The 18212-nt window shown below is 55.3% G+C and overlaps 1 protein-coding gene across 5 annotated transcripts in view; it reads left to right on the forward strand.

The window, feature by feature from the left end:
- The window catches only part of ADCYAP1R1 (ADCYAP receptor type I), a 53320-nt gene extending 38556 nt beyond the window's left edge, over nt 1–14764 (forward strand). Inside the window, exons 13-17 of one of the 5 annotated variants that reach the window (XM_007466110.1) lie at nt 693–784; nt 7746–7829; nt 11021–11150; nt 12527–12568; nt 13807–14764. In XM_007466110.1, coding sequence (XP_007466172.1) covers nt 693–784; nt 7746–7829; nt 11021–11150; nt 12527–12568; nt 13807–13995 — 537 coding nt within the window. In that variant the 3' untranslated portion in view covers nt 13996–14764. The remainder of the gene's footprint in view (nt 1–692; nt 785–7745; nt 7830–11020; nt 11151–12526; nt 12569–13806) is intronic. The other 4 variants (XM_007466112.1, XM_007466111.1, XM_007466114.1 and 1 more) reach the window with 4 other exon arrangements.
- Nucleotides 14765–18212: the final 3448 nt, after the last annotated feature.

The following is an 18212-nucleotide window of genomic DNA, read 5'->3' on the forward strand; positions in this document are numbered from 1 at the left end:
AGATTTTGATTTGAATGGTTAATTATTTTATTTTCAATATTTATTATTTTTTATTAAGTTAGCGTTAGGCTCTCCATTTTCTCCTTGAGCGCTGCTTTGCTACAGCCAGATGTTGCTGTGTAGTCGCCTTGTTTCTTTTTATTTGCTCCCCTGCCTCTTCCTTTCTCACCACACACACAGCTTCCCACTTTGTTTAGAGAGCTCTTGTCTGAAGGTAAACGCTATTGCTATTCCCAGGCAGTCCTTTAATTAATAATGCTTATATGGTTGTGCATTCTGGTTTTCCATATTCAGTGACTCTGGACTTGGAGTTTCTCCAGAGGACAGCTCTCACCTCTGCGATAGCCTCTTCTCTCGTTGGCTTTGTAGTTTTTCCATCACCCTGACACTGTTTGCTCTTTCTTTTCCAGAAATTGCTCCCTTTTCTGGCTCACTCATGATAATCTTTGCTATTTCTCAGTACTCTTAGGGAATTTTTCTTCATCTCTCTCTTCTGTCATTTCAGTGATATGGAGGGAGGCTGGGGGGTGAATGAGTGTTCTCATGCTGCCATCTTAAGATTATAAGCCTAGATGGGATCTTGACTGGATGGGAGGAGGGCCCTGTTGGGGGAATAACAGACAGTGCAGAGGCAGGGGTGTGGAAAGTCTTTGCTCAGAATCATTTTCATCTGGTTTCTCTTTGCTTCTCAGGTTAACTTTGTGCTCTTCGTCGGCATCATCGTCATCCTCGTGCAGAAACTTCAGTCTCCAGACATGGGAGGCAATGAGTCCAGCATCTACTTGTAGGTACCATTAGGTGAATGCCATGGTCACGTCCAACAGCTGTATGGGCCCTGCACACAGGACACAGGAAAAGAAGGCCTGGGTGTCGCTGACGGGGTAGCCTAGCACGGGCGCTGGCAAGAATTCTTTTGGGTTAAAGTACTTTAAAATGTAGTTCAGCCATCTTCCATCTCAACCCTTCTTGCTTTGTGGTCAGGAACATGACCATCTGGGTGTGTGTGCTGTGGAGGCACTTCCGGCCCCGGGGAGGCAGGTTGGTCCCCTGTGATTGGCTGGAGGGGCCAGATAGGCACAGGGAATCTGAGGACAGTCTCTGGTGTGGAAGCCGTATGTGTTGCGTCCTCAGTTTAAGAAGAGAGCAGGTTAGAAGGATCTGAAGTGCTCTCATGGCATCAGAGGGGGCTGGTCCGTCCTCCGTCAGAGGCTGCAACCTGGGGCTCAGAACCTTGATGGCTGCCCAGTGGACAAGTGGGACAGCAGCGAGACTCCAGCAGAGGGCTCCTCCACCCTGCCATTCTCCCGGAGAGAGGGAGAGGCAGGAACTGCTCAAGGATCAGCGCCAGATACTTCCCTCAGGTTCCTTGAGGCTTCCCCAGGTCAGTGGAGATTGCCCTTGGTCTCGGTTCAGCCTGGGTACCTCTCCTGTGATAGCCCTTCCGCTGGGGGCAGGGATTAGCCTAGGGCCTGGTTCCGTCAAGCTTGTTTCTCCCCGCGTGTAGGATGATTACATTGACCGCCCCTCCCCTCCTTCTTTTGGCTCTCCTTGTATTGCCCTTTATTTTTTCATGTTTTGGCAAATGTTTACCAACCTTTGCTTATATGTATGTGTATGTTATGTAGCTGAAAATTGTTCATCCACATAAGTCATAAACTCTTGGAGGCCCTGCCCTGATGGGCTGGTAGGGCCAGCTGTCTGCAAGTAACTGCCCCGGAGAGATCATTCCTGCATTCTTCTCCAGGAGCCACAAAACAGGGCCCCGCCGCTCCCCTCACCTTTTCTGGTCCAGTGTCAGAAACCACGTCCTTACGTCTGGCCTGCTTATCCTGCTTGACGGTGGCTTGGTTCCCACGCTAGCAGTCATCTCGGGCCTCTGAAGCTGGTGGGTAGCAAAGTCGGCCTTGTCTCTCCTTTGAGCTCTAAGCAACCATGGTTCCCCCAGCTCCTGCCCGACCTTGCTTCCCGGTAGGATCTGTTTCTTCTTCTGAGGTCCCTGGCACCTCTCCTCTGGGGCCTCTCCTAGCTTCCCCTCACTCTGCCTGTGCAGGGACACACATGGTGGCTCAGCTGCAGCCTGAGTAAGGACCCTCTACTGACCACCGGACATACTTTACCAGCTTGGACATCCCTCCCCAGGCAGCAGGAACCCCAGGGTCTGGAGGGAGGGAAGTGTGGAGCCAGGGTTTTCAAGGTAAATTGTAGACTGGGAGCTGTAGAGTCTTGTCAGGCCTTCCTAATGCATAGATAAGAACCATCTGTAATTAGCACAGGGTTTATACATTTAAGTACAAACGTTTAAAGAACCAGCTGCAGGCATGCCTCGTTTTATCACGCTTCACTTTACTGCGCTTCGCAGTTATTACAAATTAAAGGTTTGTGACAACCTTGTGTTGAACAAGTCTGTCAGCCCCATTTTTCCAGTAGCGTTTGCTCACTTCGTGTCTCTCTCAGCGTTTGCTCACTTCGTGTCTCAGCGTTTGCTCACTTCGTGTCTCAGCGTTTGCTCACTTCGTGTCTCTGCGTCACATTTTGGTAATTCTCGCAATATTTCAAACTTTTTTGGTGATCTGTGATCAGGGATCTTTGTTACTACTATGAGTCACTGAAGGCTCAGATGATTAGCATTTTTTAGCAATGAAGTGTTTTCAAGTTAAGGTGTGTACGTTATTTTTTTAGACATTATGCTATCGCACACTTAACAGACTACAGGATAGTGTAAACATAACCCTTATATGCACTGGGAAACCACAAAATTGATGCGAGTTGCTTTATTGCAATATTCGCTTTATTGCGATATTCGCTTTATTGCTGTGGTCTGGAACTGAACCCACAGTATCTCAGGGGTGTGGCTGTAGTTGGTTTACTTTTTTTTTTTTTTTTTTTTTTTTGCGGTACGCGGGCCTCTCACTGCTGTGGCCTCTCCCGTTGCAGAGCACAGGCTCCGGACGCGCAGGCTCAGCGGCCGTGGCTCACGGGCCTAGCCGCTCCGCGGCACGTGGGATCTCCCCGGACCGGGGCACAAACCCGTGTCCCCTGCATCTGCAGGCGGACTCTCAACCACTGCGCCACCAGGGCAGCCCTGGTTTACTTCTATCATGTAAAAAATCCCCCTCAAATCTCAGCACATTTTTTTTTAGAGAAATCTAAACTTGTGCTCGTCTCAAGCCCCAAAGATTAAACCTGAGGTGGGTGTGGTCTGCAAACCAGGTGGGAGGGGCTGACACAGGACAAGGGATCAGCTTGACCCCATTAAATGCAGCAACATGCTTGAGTGTTTCCAGGGTCAAGGAGACCCTACTGGTGGAAGTGAGGGACATTCAACGTGGCCGTGCCGCTGAGAACTGCAGAGCATTTAAAAACACTTGCCATTCAGTACATGCACGTTTAATGCCCGCACAGCAAATCTGGATTAAATATAATCCCCATTTTATAGCCAAGGGAACTAGTTATCAGCGAAGTTAGATGAATCCAGCAGGAAAGAGTGAAGCCATAGCCACAATGCAGGCAGACCCTTGACTTCAAACTCGACTGCACCATCATTTCTACCCTCCAAGACTTTACAGACAAGAAGATAGTGTTAACAAGGCTTCCTGGAAGAAGAGGCCCCAGTGGGTTCCAGCCTTGTAAAAAACTGCCCCACCTGGAGTGCTTTGAGCTGGGAGGTGTCTGCTGCAGGTGGGGAGGGGGGTAGACAATGGGGGGGGATTAAAAAAGGGGCATGACATGGTAGGCGAGGGAGATTTCGGGGCTGCGTCCAAGTCCCCTTGGGTCAACAGAGTTATGTGTTGGGCTGATATTCCTTCATATCTGCCCACAACAGCTTTCCAGTTTTTTCCTCTGTTTCCAGAACAAATTTAAGCCTGGGCATCCCCAAGAAAGCCCGACAGGACCCCCTGCCCGTGCCCTCAGACCAGCATTCACTCCCCTTCCTGTAGTTTGGTTCCAGCTGCTCAGATGATAAGAGTTTGTCCTCCTCCATAGACCAAGACAGCGCTCCCGACCCAGCCGCAGAGGGACCTGTTGGGGGCTGGGGCTCCGGCAGGGGGACAGTGGCCCTGAGCCACCTCCATTCTCTCACTGGCTGGTAGGAGTGGCTGGGCTCAGGACTTGGGCAGTGGCCAGGCATGGAGTGTGGGCCTGGGTCAGGGCTAAGCCTGTGCTTAGGCTCGACTTGGTTTGGGGCAGAGGGTTTGGGCTCAGCCCCATTCTGGGGTCAGGGTTAGCCTGCCTTGTCTTGGGGACCAGAGTTTACCTCTGTGAGAAGCCAACTGGTTGAGAAAAAGGAGGGTGCGGTTTCAGGGCAGACACTGATTGTGCTGAGAGCATCTCAGGCCTGGCCCTACAGGGAGCTGGCTTTATTCCCAGTGCTCTCCCTGCTGCAAGATGGGCACTGGGAACTGCCGCTTGGGTCTGGGGTCAGGGAGGGAAACCCCATCTCTATTTCCCTCAGGCATCCCACAGAGTAGGTCCCCACGGCACCTTGGGGTAAAGGAAGGAGGACAGACACCGTGATGTACTGGGTTGGCCAAAAAGTTTGTTCAGGTTTTTTTCCGTAAGATGTTACCCGAACGAACTTTTTGGCCAACGCGATAGCATATAGCTCAGCAGGGCTGTGACCTACCGAGCGTCGGAGGGATGACATTCGCCTCTGAAGACAGACTCTTCCATGTCTAGGCAGAAGTGCAGCCGGGAGGCTCTCAGTCCAGGAACTCAGCCCACAGCCTAAGGCTCCCAGTTCACATGGGGCTCTATCTTCTCCTTCCAAAGCACTCTCTCCCTTGTCTGGGAGCACCCTATCCTGACAGCTCCTGTTAGGGATTGGCAGTAGGGAATGTTTGACCCCATTTTGCAGATGGAGAAACTGAAGTCCAGGGAAGGAAAGTGGCAACACCTAAAATCAGCAAGTTAGTGGCCAAACAAAGCTTTGAGCTCAGGTGCCCTGACCCCCCAGGTTAGGCAAGGGGCACTGAGGGCTGGCTGATCCTCAGTGGTGGGGGAGAAAGAGGGTGGGCAGGGAAACTCTAAGATCTGCTGAACTGGGCTGCTGGCTGGAGTATCAGTGTGGTGGGGAGTGCCTCCCTGGGGACTGGGCCGGGGCTCTGGGGGTACACAGCATCTTAGCGCCAGGAGGGGCCCTATGGAGAATGTTTAGCTCAGGTCACAACATTCTGTGGGCCTGCCGAGTGTCCAGTGCTATGCTGACCACTAGGAGCAGGGTGAGATAGACAGGGGTGCTGCCCACAACGGGTTCCCCGGCAGGGGTCTCTGTCTAGCATCCTGGGGCTACAGCCCAGGCAGCCTTGCACGCAAAAGACACCGCAGCATTCGTGGAGTTTAGCTTGAGACCAAAGCAGGATCAGAAGAGACCATGTACTGCATCCCTGGTTTATAGATGGCCTGGAAATGGCTTTGACCTTCCTGCAGACACACAACAAAGCCTTGGCAGAGTCAGGCCTGGGAGCCAGGGCTCCCTGACTTGCAGATGTGGGTGTGAGCCATGCACCTGCTGTGGGGTTCTCCAAGCAGCCTCCATCCGCTACCCTTGTCTGAGTTTCTTATCCTCCCTTGGATCCAGATGAGAACTGAGCTGATCAGCCAGCCTAGGTTTATCTCTTCCTCTTGATTGCATTTCTTTTCTATTTTTCACTGACAAGTGACTTTTCAGAGATTCTGACGTCTTTCTCATGCCTGTCTCTGGCTTTTCTGCCACCCCTTTTCCTTTTTGTTTCTTTTCACTGGATCCTTTTGAACAGTCATTGGAGGTTTGGGGAAAGGGGGTCTCAGAGGAGAACAGCTGAAGCTTTAGAGTTTGGGTGTGTAGGAAGCGACATCTGAGGTTTGGGCTCTTGGGCTCCTGGACCCTGATTTCTGTGGCTCACCCAGGCCAAGGTTGAGGGGTTAGGCCACTGGCTGTAGGAGAGAGTAGTCAACCTTTCAATCTGGGCAAGGTAGAGAATAAATTTGAAGACTAGAGTGGCTTCCATTCCTGAAAACCCCATTAAGCTCTTAATTATTGAGGAAAACATACTTGTATGTGTCCATCTGTCTCTTTGTATGTGTACAAAACAGACCTTTGACATTCATTGAGGCACATGAAAAACTTCTCAAATACGTGACTTCCTCACAACAGTGTTTCTGGAATTTTGATTTGCAGGTGGAGCACCTAGGGATTTTGTTAAAATGCAGATTCTGAGGCAGCAGGTCTGAGCCAGCCACTGAAATTCTGCATTTCTAAGAAGCTCTCAGGTGGTACTGATACTGCTGGTCTGGGTAGCAGAGCATCATAACATCTCTCATCTGCATAATGGTTCACTAGTGCCCATCTCACAGTCTGGCGTGAATTGAAACGTGTTGTTAATTAAATGAGAGAATCACAGACATAACAGGGGCAAGGATGCTGGGTGGACCTCGGCTTGCCCCATCTTTGAAGTGTGTGATTCACGTGCTCGCCTCAGCAAAATGACGTGTCACTGCATGTCAAGGACCTTCAGACCTACTCTTAAAAGAGTGGGAATCACAAATTACGAATCCATGAATGCCAAAGGTCCGGCCTCTTTGCGCGCGTCTGTTCTCATTTGCATCCGACCCCCTCAGGTTGATTAGTTCGCCAGCAGCTGCTAGGAGCTCCGCCACACGGTGCCTGAGGAGGGGGTGTGAAATGGGCACCTGTTCTGCAGTCTGACGAGATGACACAGCTCTTACTCCATTTCTTCCATGTTTGTCAGAGATGGAAACAAATGAGTTGTGCCAACCCAGGCACAAGCAGGTGGAGATTGAGCCTGAGACCTCTCTGAGAAGGCAGAGCTCTGTGCCTCACCCAGTGCCAGGTAGAGCTGGACGGGCATCCTGGGCCCACCTGTGGGTGTCTCCTTAAGGTGACTCGTTTCCGCAGGCAGCGGGGCAGAGCCCGAAAGGTGCTCTCTCAGCCTTCAGCCCCTGCCCTCTGAACTTTTATCGAAAAGTCTAGCCAGCACTGTGCAGTAGAACTCTCGGCAGTGTTGGAAATGCCCCAGATCTGTGCTGTCCAGCCCAGGAACCACTAGCTGCCTGTGGCTGTTGAGCCCTTGTAGTGTGGCTCAGGCAACCCAAGAAGTGGATTTTTCACTTAATTTTAACTTACATGGTGGATGTGTAGTGTTTCATGGGTCTGCTCCATCCATCCTACCTCTGCTCCCCTTAGGCCCACACTGAGGTACCCGGGGGCTCAGTCAGAGGAAGGTGCGGGAGGGGAGGGTGCAGGGAGGACCAGTGGGTGCTCCAGCTGGTTTTCACAAGCAAGTGCAGAAATGGCCTGACTCCAGGGCTGGGCCAGCGTGAGGTCCATGGCGTGAGTTTCCAGCTGCCCATCTTGCTGAGGGATCTCCGTCAAGGCCATGCTCTGTGCCTGGAGCTGACTCTGGAGACAGTTCCTGGTCCCCTGCGTGAGCCCCAGTCAGGCCCCACCTTCCAAACACACGTGTTCCCCCCCTCTCGAACCCCACCACCTGTCGGTTTCCCAGCGTGAGGGCTCACATGTGCCTGTGTGTCCGTGCACACACGTATATATGTGTATTTCTGCGTCCAGAGCTGACCACGTCTCGGCCCTTGGCTTCCTCCTTCTCCACGTGACGCCCCGGCCCTGTCTCTCTCTACACCCTGGGCCTCTCTGCCCGCCCTGTGAGCCGTGTCACCCTAAGTGCCACCTCAGTTTCTCGTTGCCCAGTGCCCGCAGCTGACAGTAATGTGCATCTTGTCACACCCAGCAGCTGCGTGCAGAAATGCTACTGCAGGCCACAGCGGGCTCAGCAGCACCCTTGCAAGATGTCAGAACTGTCCACCATTACTCTGTAAGTGTGCGTGACGTGGCTGCGGCTGGGTGTCCTGGACGGGAGGGGGGCGCATGCTGCTGCTGCCACTGCCCAGAGCTTGCGTCCGCCCCGGCTGGAGGAGGGCGGGCAGCGGGCCTGCGCCTCCAGCCCCAAGCCCTTTCCCAGCTGTTGCACGTTGACATCTGTGTGTCTTGTGAGTTCTCTGCAGCCTCGTGGCCTGGGGCAGGAGGGGAGGTTGCGGGCATGGGGCTGTGGCCACTGTGGAGCAGCTGGGGCGCGGCCGGTGCCGAGCAGGAAGCAGCTTTGAAGCCTCTGCTGCTGCTGCTGCCGTGATGTGTGGTCTTCCGCAAAGCCCCACGTCTCTGGGTTTCAACCTTTGCTGCCAAATTATTTCTAAGGGCCTTGAGCTTGAGTTCATTTAGACGGTCCTCCTGCAGGGGGCGGGACCCTCACCCCACGCACCTCACTCCCACCGAACGTGCTGAGTGGCTGACTCCCAACACAAGCCTATTAGGTGGGTACTTGTATTATCCTCATTTAACAGGTGAGGAAACTGAAGCACAGAGAGGTGAAATGACTCGCTCAAGGCCACACAGTTGGCAGGGTGAGGATTTGAACCCAGGGAGTCCTAAGCACTAGTCCCTGGGGCATCTCTTGCTGGAGCCTCAGCTCCAACTCGGATATCCCTTTAAGTGGGGGAGCCCACTGGAATTGGGGGGGCCTCTGACCGTTGGAGCTCTTCTTTGTATTCTTTAGGCCTCCTCCGCCCAGTGATGCCTCCTTGGGGCAGGAAGACAGAGGCTAAGGCCCTGTGCCGTGGTCTCTCTGGGTTAATCGGATTGTAGCCTTGAGTCTGTGACTCCTCAACGTGGGGTTTCAAGGTTCACACCATATGTTCCCATTCCAAGGCCTCCGAAGGACAGAGGTCCTCGGACTCTGAGACCTAGTGACTTCCTCACCTGCCTCCACTGTGCCATCTACCGAAAGGAGTCATGGGGATGCCCTGGGTCCCTGGCCAAAGTCCCTGATTATTCCTGGGCTGCACTGGGGCCACAGGGGAGGGAAGGCGTTGCCCTTGGACTATACTGTGGGATGCCCTGCTGCATTCGCCACATCTGCCTGGGGCCGGGAAGGGCCTGAAAGGTGTTTCTCACGTACCAAACCCATCCCATCCACCACCACCACGAAAGCTGGAGAAGTTTGGCGTTTTGGTTTCCAGGGCACTTTTCAAACTTCAGGGGCAGATCCCTGGAAACAGATCCATTCTGGGGAGAGGAGGCAAGAAGGCAGGGACCACGGCACATCCCAGGGCTGCCTTCCCTCCTCAGCTTCTTGAGTTAAGCTGCTCTTTTAAAGTAACACCTTTAGGCAGGGTCACAGAGGTACCCGCAAGATGTCCACACACCTGCGTTTCCAGGCCACTGTCCTCTTCTTTTTGGACTTTCATTCTCCAGCCAGCACTTCCCGCTACCCTCTGGGTGCCTGGAAATGAGCATGAGCAGGACCTGGGCTCCCAGGTCATGCTCAGTGTCAAGGGCTCCCAGGTGTTCATCCCGGGCCCGTGCGGTCATCTGTTCATGGACGCGCACTTTCCGAGTGTGAGCCCTGTGCGTGGCATGTGCTGGCCAGGGCAGATGACAGTTAAGTGGGGTACCGTGCCTGTCTTCAGAGAGCCACATCCGAGAGAGGACAGACAGATGAGAGGCTAGACCACTCCCAAACTCAGCTGGGCTCTGAGTGGGAGCCCATCAGATCCTGTTGGCGCCCGCTCTGGTCCAGGCACCCCCAGGTCCTGTAGAATGGGCAGTCAGTGAGCACGGGGAGGATTGGTGGGCACTGGGCACTCGAGAGGCTGTTTCCTTCCGGGACTGAGCCTTGGTCCACCTGAAGGTCTCCCCAGTCTGTTCCTTCCCCTTCTGCCGTGTCCCCTCCCCTGCTTTCCTTTCTTCCCCTTCCCCATCCTTTCCTTCTCGGTAGATGCTGCTAAGCCAAGGGCATCACTCAGACTCCATGGACTCTACTTCTGAGATCCGGAGGTGCCGCATTCAGCAGAACATTCTCTCCCAGAAAGGCTGGGATGGGAAAGAGGGAGGGAGGGGCACACGGCGTGACTGCCCCAAGTCAAAGGGCCACCCCGGTACCCCGCTACCCGGACTCTGCTAGGAGGGCCCAGGGGGCGGACTGCACCTGTAGGGCGGGGCTGGCTCTTCCAGGAGATCCAAAGGGAGCCAGTCTGCTGAGGCGGGCAGAGACGGGGTCCGCCCTCTTGGAGACCCTCTGGGAGCCGCCCTCCCCCCGGAGCAGGACCCACAAGAGCACATGTCGCCGTGCCTACTCTTGACGTTTTCCCGTGGCTTCTGTACCCCCCACCCTCTCAGACAAGAGCCCCACCTCACTGGGCCTAGGAGCCCGTTGCAGTCAGAGGAACCTCAGAAGAGCTGGCCTCAGGGAGTACTGAGGTCCCTTGGGCCGTTTCTCCCTTGCCCGTTCTACTCCCACCTGAGCAGGCAGCCTTCGCTCCCCCGACTCAGTTTCCCAGGTGGCAGGTTCCTCCTGCCAGATGGTGATTGTTTATGCTCGGAGTCAGTAAATCCTTCCTAGGACCCCTCCCGTGTCTCTCCTTCTGTGGTCTACCCAATGTTCCCCACCCGCCTCCCTGTCATCAGCGCCTCTCCATCACTCTCCACGAGCATGCCTGGCTAGCCCCAGACTCAGGAAAGCCGACTGTCTCTGTGGTCCCCTAGGGGCTGCACTTTCCAGGCACAGGGAGCTTCTTTTCAGAGCAGGAGAAAGCTTGTTTTGCTTGAGGACACCTCGTGTTGTCCTTCCAAATCCCATCCCAGGGTTTTGCCCTGACTTCACTTTTCCCAAAGGTTTTGCACCTCCCAAAAAGGGTCTGTGTAAATCACATACTCACATGTGCGTGTTTAGTGGTTCTACAGGATACCGGCATGGCCTAGAGGGATGGGTGCCCTGCAGACAGGGGGTTGTCTCCCCAGCACTTCCCAGGGAGTTCTGGAAGCCTGGGCTCTGTTGGCTGCCATCTCCCCCAGGCCCCACGCACCGGGAGAGAATCCTGAGGGAGCCCATGGATAGGGGCCCCAGCTCCGGGGGAGAGTAGGGGCTGGGACTGGGCTTCTCTGCCCTCTGTGGCTCTGGCCCCACGCCCTGGCAGCCCCCGGAGCAGATGTTTTGCTCTTTCCCCACAGACGGCTCGCCCGGTCCACCCTGCTGCTCATCCCACTATTTGGAATCCACTACACGGTCTTTGCTTTCTCCCCAGAGGACGTCAGCAAGAGGGAGAGACTTGTGTTTGAGCTGGGGCTGGGCTCCTTCCAGGTAGGCATGGTGTGTGTGGAGCCAGGGCCCTGGCCTCTACCTTGTTGGTGGTTCTAAGTCTTTAACCTGTTCTAGGTTCCACCTCTGGAATAATAGTACTAGATTAGAAGGGAGCTGGGAGAGCCCTTTCTACTGTCCACCCTCTAGGCTCCCACAAGAGGACAAGCTGATATTTTCATGTTGCTGCTGCGTCTGGGTGTCCTGAGCCAGGCCTCCCTTGGGCAATCAAAGGCGGCAGCTCCCCGCCCCTCACCATCGGCCCCGGGGGTGGGCAGAGTGGCCTCAAGAGACCTCTCTGACTTCAGCCTCTAGAACTGGAGCTTTGTCTTACCCAAGTAAGACAGATCCCCAGCACAGGATCTGGTCACAGGGAGCTGAATGAGCTGAACAGGGGGATGAGCAAACAGATATGTAAATAAGTGATCCAGGGAATGAGAGAGCCAGAGACTAGTAAGTCCGTGCATGAAGGAATCAGTAAACGGGGCTGTAAATGAGTGAGTGAAGGGGTGAGTGAGTCAGTGCAAGGATGCATAGTGAGTAAATGAACAGGTGGGCGCATGAGTGGGGCAGTGAAGGCGGTGGGTGGCTTCCTTGAAAGTCCCCAGGATAGAGCGCCTCTCCCTAGCCCAGCTGTTTAGAGGAGTATTTGACCTCGATGGTCGCAAAGTTAGTCTGTGTATCTGACCGGACTCTCTCCCTTGCCCCATTTTAATTCAAAGCCATTTTGCCCGTTCGGGTTCTTAGCCTGGGAAGGCTGGGAGGTTTGTTGACGAAGCCCCAGCCTGGGAGTCAGAGCCTGGGGTTCCTGTCTCAGCTCAAGAAGTCTAAATGCACAGAATATAAGTCAAGAATGTGTGCAGAAGAGCCGAGCACCTACTCTTCCCCAGGCACTTCTGTGGTGTTCTGTGTGTTCTGCGTACAAGGGTGTCTGGCCGCGGGAGGGTGGAGTGGGCAGGTGGTGGTGGATACAGATAGGTCTGCTCTGTCCTGTACGACTGCTGCCCTCAGGGGGCCTGCGGGCTGGCTGGGGAGCCCAGAGGACACTCTGGGGCGTGCAGGGAAGGCCTTCTCTAGAACGTGGGTTAGAGCTGGCCCTTGGGAATGGGAAGGATTTGACCAAGGGAATGTGAGATCCAAAGCCAGGGTTGTCGGTGGGAGGGAATGCCCCCACCAGCCACTTGGCTTCATGGATGTGGCCATCTTGGTGGAACAGAACTTTTCCCACCTTACCGCAGATTCCCAGGCAGGTGCCTGCATTCAGATCATCTTGTTTTTCTGCTTCCTGGTGTCACTCCCTGCTCCTGCGGCCTCCCACACACCCCAGGTGGAGGGCTTCTTGCTGGCATTCTCAGGTTTTGTTTGTCTTCTCTCCCTAGGGCTTTGTGGTGGCTGTTCTCTACTGTTTTCTGAATGGGGAGGTAAGATCCTGGGCTTCTTAGCAGTGGAGGTACAGCTTGCTGGGGAGCAGACAGGGCTGTGGCCTGCTGGGCGCACAGAGCTGATCCTCCCGACCTGGACTCTGCCAGACTCCCAGCACCTACAGGAGGGGGACGGCAGCCGGGCTGGCGTCTCCTGACGGCCTCCACCCTGTGCCAGATTCTCTCCCGCTTTGCCTGCTGTGCAGCTGAGGCCCAGCCTCCGGAGCCGAGCTCCCTCCGTAAAGGCACCAACTGTTGAGTGCAGACCCACCTGGGAGGGCTCTCACCATGAGACACACCTTAGTCAGGGCGAACTGAAAGTGAGGAAGGACAAGGCACAGGAAACGGTACATACAGTTTCTGAGGCTGGTGCTGGGCAGGGGTGCTGAGTGGGGAGCTATCCAAAGTTCCGCCCTGCCCCCAGCAGGCCAGCCTGCCTGCCCAAACCCATCCCCTGTAAGAGTGGGACTTGAGGGACCCTGGGGAGCGGCTTGGAACCTTCTAGTAACGCTCCATGTCCAGGCCTGTTAGGGTGAGGCTTTTGAGCAGAGTGCAGGACAGAGATGCTGAGATGGGGATGGGGGCTGAATGGGTGGATGGCTTTGGAGAGCGGGCAGAAGTCACTGCACCAAGTGCCTGGGCCTTGGCTGGGTGACCATGGCAGGCTTCCTCCTCTTTTTGCATCTGAGAAATAAGATTAGCTCAGACCACCTACAGAAGGGTCAGATAAGGGTAGATATGGAGAGGCAGACAGGGCCCTGCAGGGAGTGGCTGGGAGACACAAGAAGTCAGAGTACAAGTAGCTTGTCAGGACTAACGGTGGAAGTGGGAGCCGGAACTGGAGGTGGAGGGTGCCTGCACCGCACAGAAGTGCTGGCGAAGGGGGTGGGTATGTGGACGCTGAAACTGGGCATGCCCTGCGCGCACCATGCTAAGAGCAGCACAGGGGGGTCTTGGCCCAGAAGCGTGCTTTATTTAGTGATCCTCAACCCTAACGGCGTACTGGAATCCCCTGGGAAGCTTTAAAACGTATGGGCGCCCCACCCCAGAGATTCGGATGTCATTGTTCCGGGGTATGGTCTGGGCATCTGGGTTGTTAAAGCCCTCCAGGCGATCCTCATCTGCAGCCACCGTTAATGGGAGTGCCCGCCTGGGAGGGGCCCCAGGGCCGGCAGGCGGGCAGGTGAGGTGTGGGAGGGTGTCTGTCCAGAAGTGACCGCCCGAGTTGCCCCCCGCAGGTGCAGGCGGAGATCAAGCGGAAGTGGCGGAGCTGGAAGGTGAACCGCTATTTCACCATGGACTTCAAGCACCGGCACCCGTCCCTGGCCAGCAGCGGGGTGAACGGGGGCACGCAGCTCTCCATCCTGAGCAAAAGCAGCTCCCAGATCCGCATGTCTGGCCTCCCAGCCGACAACCTGGCCACCTGAGCCCACCCCGCCCCCTCCTCTCCTCGGAACAGCGGCTGGGGCTCGGGTGGGTGGGCGCCGGCCCACGCGTGCTGGGCCTCTTCTCTCCCCTCGGGCCGGCCCTGGGCTGGGAGCCCAGCTCCCCGACGTGGGAGAAGGGTGCGGGGCACAGACGGGTATTTCCCCTCCCCGTTTTGGCGCCGGCCCCGCCCGCCATGGGCCCCTGGGCGTTGACCCCAGACATGTAAATACTCCTTAATTTTGGGAAAGTCGTCCCATCCCTCCCCCTCTACCTTGTGTCCCTGCTCACCTCAGGCAGGTCCCCAGCTCCACCCGACCCCGTCCCCGTCCCCACCAGCCTCAGTGATCGCCTGACCCTGTGTGGGAGGCCTTGTGAGCTGAGGCTGGTCACCTTGCTTTGGCGGATTCGGGGTGGGCCCTGCCTGACAGCCCCCCTGCAGTGTCTGACTCTTGGTATGGACTCTTTGAGTCTACTCGCCACCCCGCGGCCCTTTTCAGGCCTGGCCCAGTCCCTGAGGCTGCCAGAGGTCCAGCTTGGAGTGCTTTCCGGTGCAGGCGAGACCCATGCTCACCCAACATCTTGGTATCCAGGTGCCTAGTTGCTGGGTATCAGACAGTGGGAAAGCTCCAGGGCTCTTCCAGTCAGAGACTTCAGTTTGGATGTGGGGCTAAGGCCAGAGAAAGTTCTGGTGCTTTTCATTTGGCCCAAGAAAAATTGCCAGGAGCCAGAAAAGTGGATGTGATTGGAATGGAGATGGAAAGAGTTTGGGGGGACCCATGGAAGAAGACCTTCACCACCTCCATTATTTTACCCCAGACTCAAGGTAGGCGGGGGTTCATCTGGTAGCCTCCCTTCTGTCCCTCCTGTCCCCAGGCATCAGCTGCAGAACATTGAGAGATGGATGCCTCAGAGAAACTCTCCCCCAGCTACACTCACCATATAGAGCCCCTAAGCCCTCCCCCTTCCCACTTCCCCTTGAAGTCAAAGCCATGACTTGGATGAACCAGCCACCTTTCTGTGATATCAGTGAATCGCGGAGCACCTTACACCTCCATGTGCCCTGGGCCCAGGGCTCCCCTTCATCCTCCCCCCGCCCCGCCCCGGACCACGAGGAGCCCCAGTCACCAGCTTTCTCTGGCTTGGGCTCAGCTAATGAAATCGGAGACCTCTGCAAAGACTTCCCTCTGTGCGCTTTAGACATTGAGTCAGCACGGATGCCAGGGTGTCCTAGGGTTTGGGAGGGGAAGCCACACCTGCCATGCTTGTTAGCAGGGGCTGCTGATGGGAGGACTGGCTGCACCCAAACTCCTATCCTGGCTGCCCAGCCACAAGTTACCAGACCACACCCTAAGAATTTAAACCGGGGCAGAACCAGGGTCAGGGCAAGTGGAGGAAAGTGCTAGAATGCCGTGGCCCATGTGCGGGGCCCACCTCATTTGTGTCAGCTTGTGTTTCTGTCCAAGTGTGTTTGTGGGCTTGTTTCACGGGCACGTCCTGGAACACTTGGAGAGTTTGGGAGGATGGGGAATGTTGCTTTGCTTGGTCTTATAAAGAGGAAGAGGCCCAGGGGACATAGGGGCGTGTTCCTGGAGAGGCCTTCGAAGTGGCTGGAGAAGCCTTCGAAGTGGCTGGAGAAGGGCCTAGTGCTTGGCTTAGAGATTAGCCCCATGTCCAGTGAGGCACTGTGGACCCTGGTCTTGGCTAAGCCAGAGGAGGACAGGGCCTGCTTTCCCTGCTCTAGGCACACACGGCGACTCAGGCCAGCCATGGAGTGTGTGGCGGCCTTCCCACCCTACACCTACCTGCCTCATGATCTCCTTCCCTCTGTCTGGGAGCCACGTGTGTTACCTGAGGGGGTGTCCACCCCCTCAGGTAACACACGTGGCTTGCATTTGAGGTCCTTGCATTTGAGGTCCTGTTGGGAGACCTGAGTTGCTTGGAAGGACTCACAGGCTTGGATTCAGAGACACAGTCTGCCTCAGTTGGGCTCAGACTGCTGAGCTAGTGGACACAGTGATCCCTTGCTCTGGGCCTCAGTTTCCCCATTCGTGACATGAGGCGACTTCTAGTGCGTCTCCAGGCCCTGTGCTTCAGTAATTCTCCAGTTCAAAGCCCGGGCGGGTAACAGGGCACGCATCATTGTTACGTGTATCATCTACGGTTCTGAAACGTCTGTGTTTGTGTATGAGTGGAGGGAGGTTGGATGCTGTGTATTCTCCCTTTCTTAGAAATGGGACATCTGTCTCTTCCATTTGGGCACCACAGTGAGAGGGAAGGCTCAGGCCAGGGACAGCTGGACAGGGCATGATATGCAGACCCAGCTGTGTCCCGGCTGGGACAGGGTGCCACGTCTGGGTGGGCAGTGGCTACCCCCAGATCCTAGGAGCGGTACCCTGAGTTTGGACCCTGTTTCTTCATCCTTGCCCCCACCAGCAGGTCTGCTTCACTCTGGAAGAAGTGGGTTTGATCTTATACATATATCATCACAAAATAGCAAAAGCAAAATCTACCCCGACTCCCCATGCCGTGCTGCCCCCTGAGCTGTGGGCCTGCATCCTCGTAGAGGTTCCAGGTTCCTGTTGGTTGCTTTTTGTCTCTGAACAAATTATTGCCAGCCTTGTGAGCAGATGTGCCCGATGTATTTTGAATGCTCCAGGAGGTTAGGCAGCTGTTCTTCAGGGTCACAGGCAGTGGGGGGACAGTCTAAGGTCTGGGTACCACCCTTCCCTCTCTGACCTGTTTTCTCAGATCTGTAAAATGGGCCATAAGGCTAGCTAGCTTTTATAGCCCACTGTATCTCTGAGATTCTCATCTAAACATCAGCCATCTCCTGGGAATGGGCTCCAGGCAAGGATTGCAGTATTCACCTGGACCAGGAACAGGTAGGAAATCATGCTGAGTAAGGAGGGGCCGAAGGGCCTTGGGACCGGTTGGGCTGGAGAGGAGCAGAGTTATCTGACTCCATGTCTCTAGAAAGGGGTTGTTTTTGTTCTGTGCAATCCTAAGGGACAGAACTCACCCAGGGGAGGCCGAGTGTTCCTTGGGATGAAGAAATCTCTCATTCTCTGTCATGACTGTCCTGTCAAGCAGTATCAAGAGAGAGACTCTAGCCCTGGGGGAAATGGGACTCCAAGTCAAAGATGCTGAGCCTGTCGGGGAAACTGTGAGGGGTCAGAGTGTGGGAATCGGGGTTCAGGGCCTCTTTGGCGGTCCGCAGCACGACAGGCTTCATGACTTCCCACCATGCCTGAGGCCAGGCCGTGTTCTCTGTCTCAGTGGGCAGCTCCGTGACCCTCCTTGACATATCCAGGGGCCTGCAGTGATTCCTTCTCTAACCCACACCCCTCCCTGAACCGGCTTCTCTAGGACATAGGGCCAGCGAGCTGGAGCTGGGGCCCAAGCCTTGAAGTACCCTCAAGTCCATTATCACCCACCTCCTTCATCTGACCCTCTCCCTTCCCAGAAGGAAAGCTAGAAGAGGCTTCTTTGTAATTCTGTGAGTACCCTTGATCCACTCAAGGCCACTTCAGAGCGAAAGCAGGGAGTGCTTTGTCATCATAAGTTCCTACTTGGGCCCAGTGACCATGGATGCCTCTGGAAGAGCCCTGAGCAGGGAGCAGGGGACCTTTGCCACTGATCTGTTGTTCGGCCTGGACTCCTTCATGTATCTTTGGGGAAACTCAAAGTACTAGAGCTGGGAGGAAACTTGGAGATCTGCAGGTCAACTCCCCATTGGGCTGATGAGAAAACACAGACAGGTGGGCTTAGCACAGTGCCTGCACCATCTGGGGACCCAGTATGCTTTACAAACCTGAATGGGGAAATGGGCCTGCCAATATGTGCCCCCCTGCACATGAGCCAGAACAAGACACCCAATAAATCTTCCGACCAGAAAACATTCAGCCTTGCGCAGGAGAAGGGCTCTGGTTACGGAGGTTGTCAGGACTCCAGACTGCAGGAGGAACAGTGGAGTCGGTGTGGTGAGGGGAGACCTGCGTTCTAGCCTGACTTGACCACCTGCTCTGTGCTCCAAGGCACAGAACCTCTCTGGGCCTCTGCTTCGTAATCTGAGAAATGCGTGGACGTGATTTTCAGTCTGGCCCACAGGTCAGGGGCAAGGTTGAGGTGATGCCCTTGCATATGGAAGGGCTTTGGAAACTACACAGGTGTGAGCTGTTTACTGGGGTGAAGACCTCTGAAAGGGGGACCCCATGCT

This window comes from Lipotes vexillifer, unplaced genomic scaffold (assembly GCF_000442215.2).
Source record: "Lipotes vexillifer unplaced genomic scaffold, Lipotes_vexillifer_v1.1 scaffold150, whole genome shotgun sequence".
In the NCBI taxonomy this organism is placed as follows: Eukaryota; Metazoa; Chordata; class Mammalia; order Artiodactyla; family Lipotidae; genus Lipotes; species Lipotes vexillifer.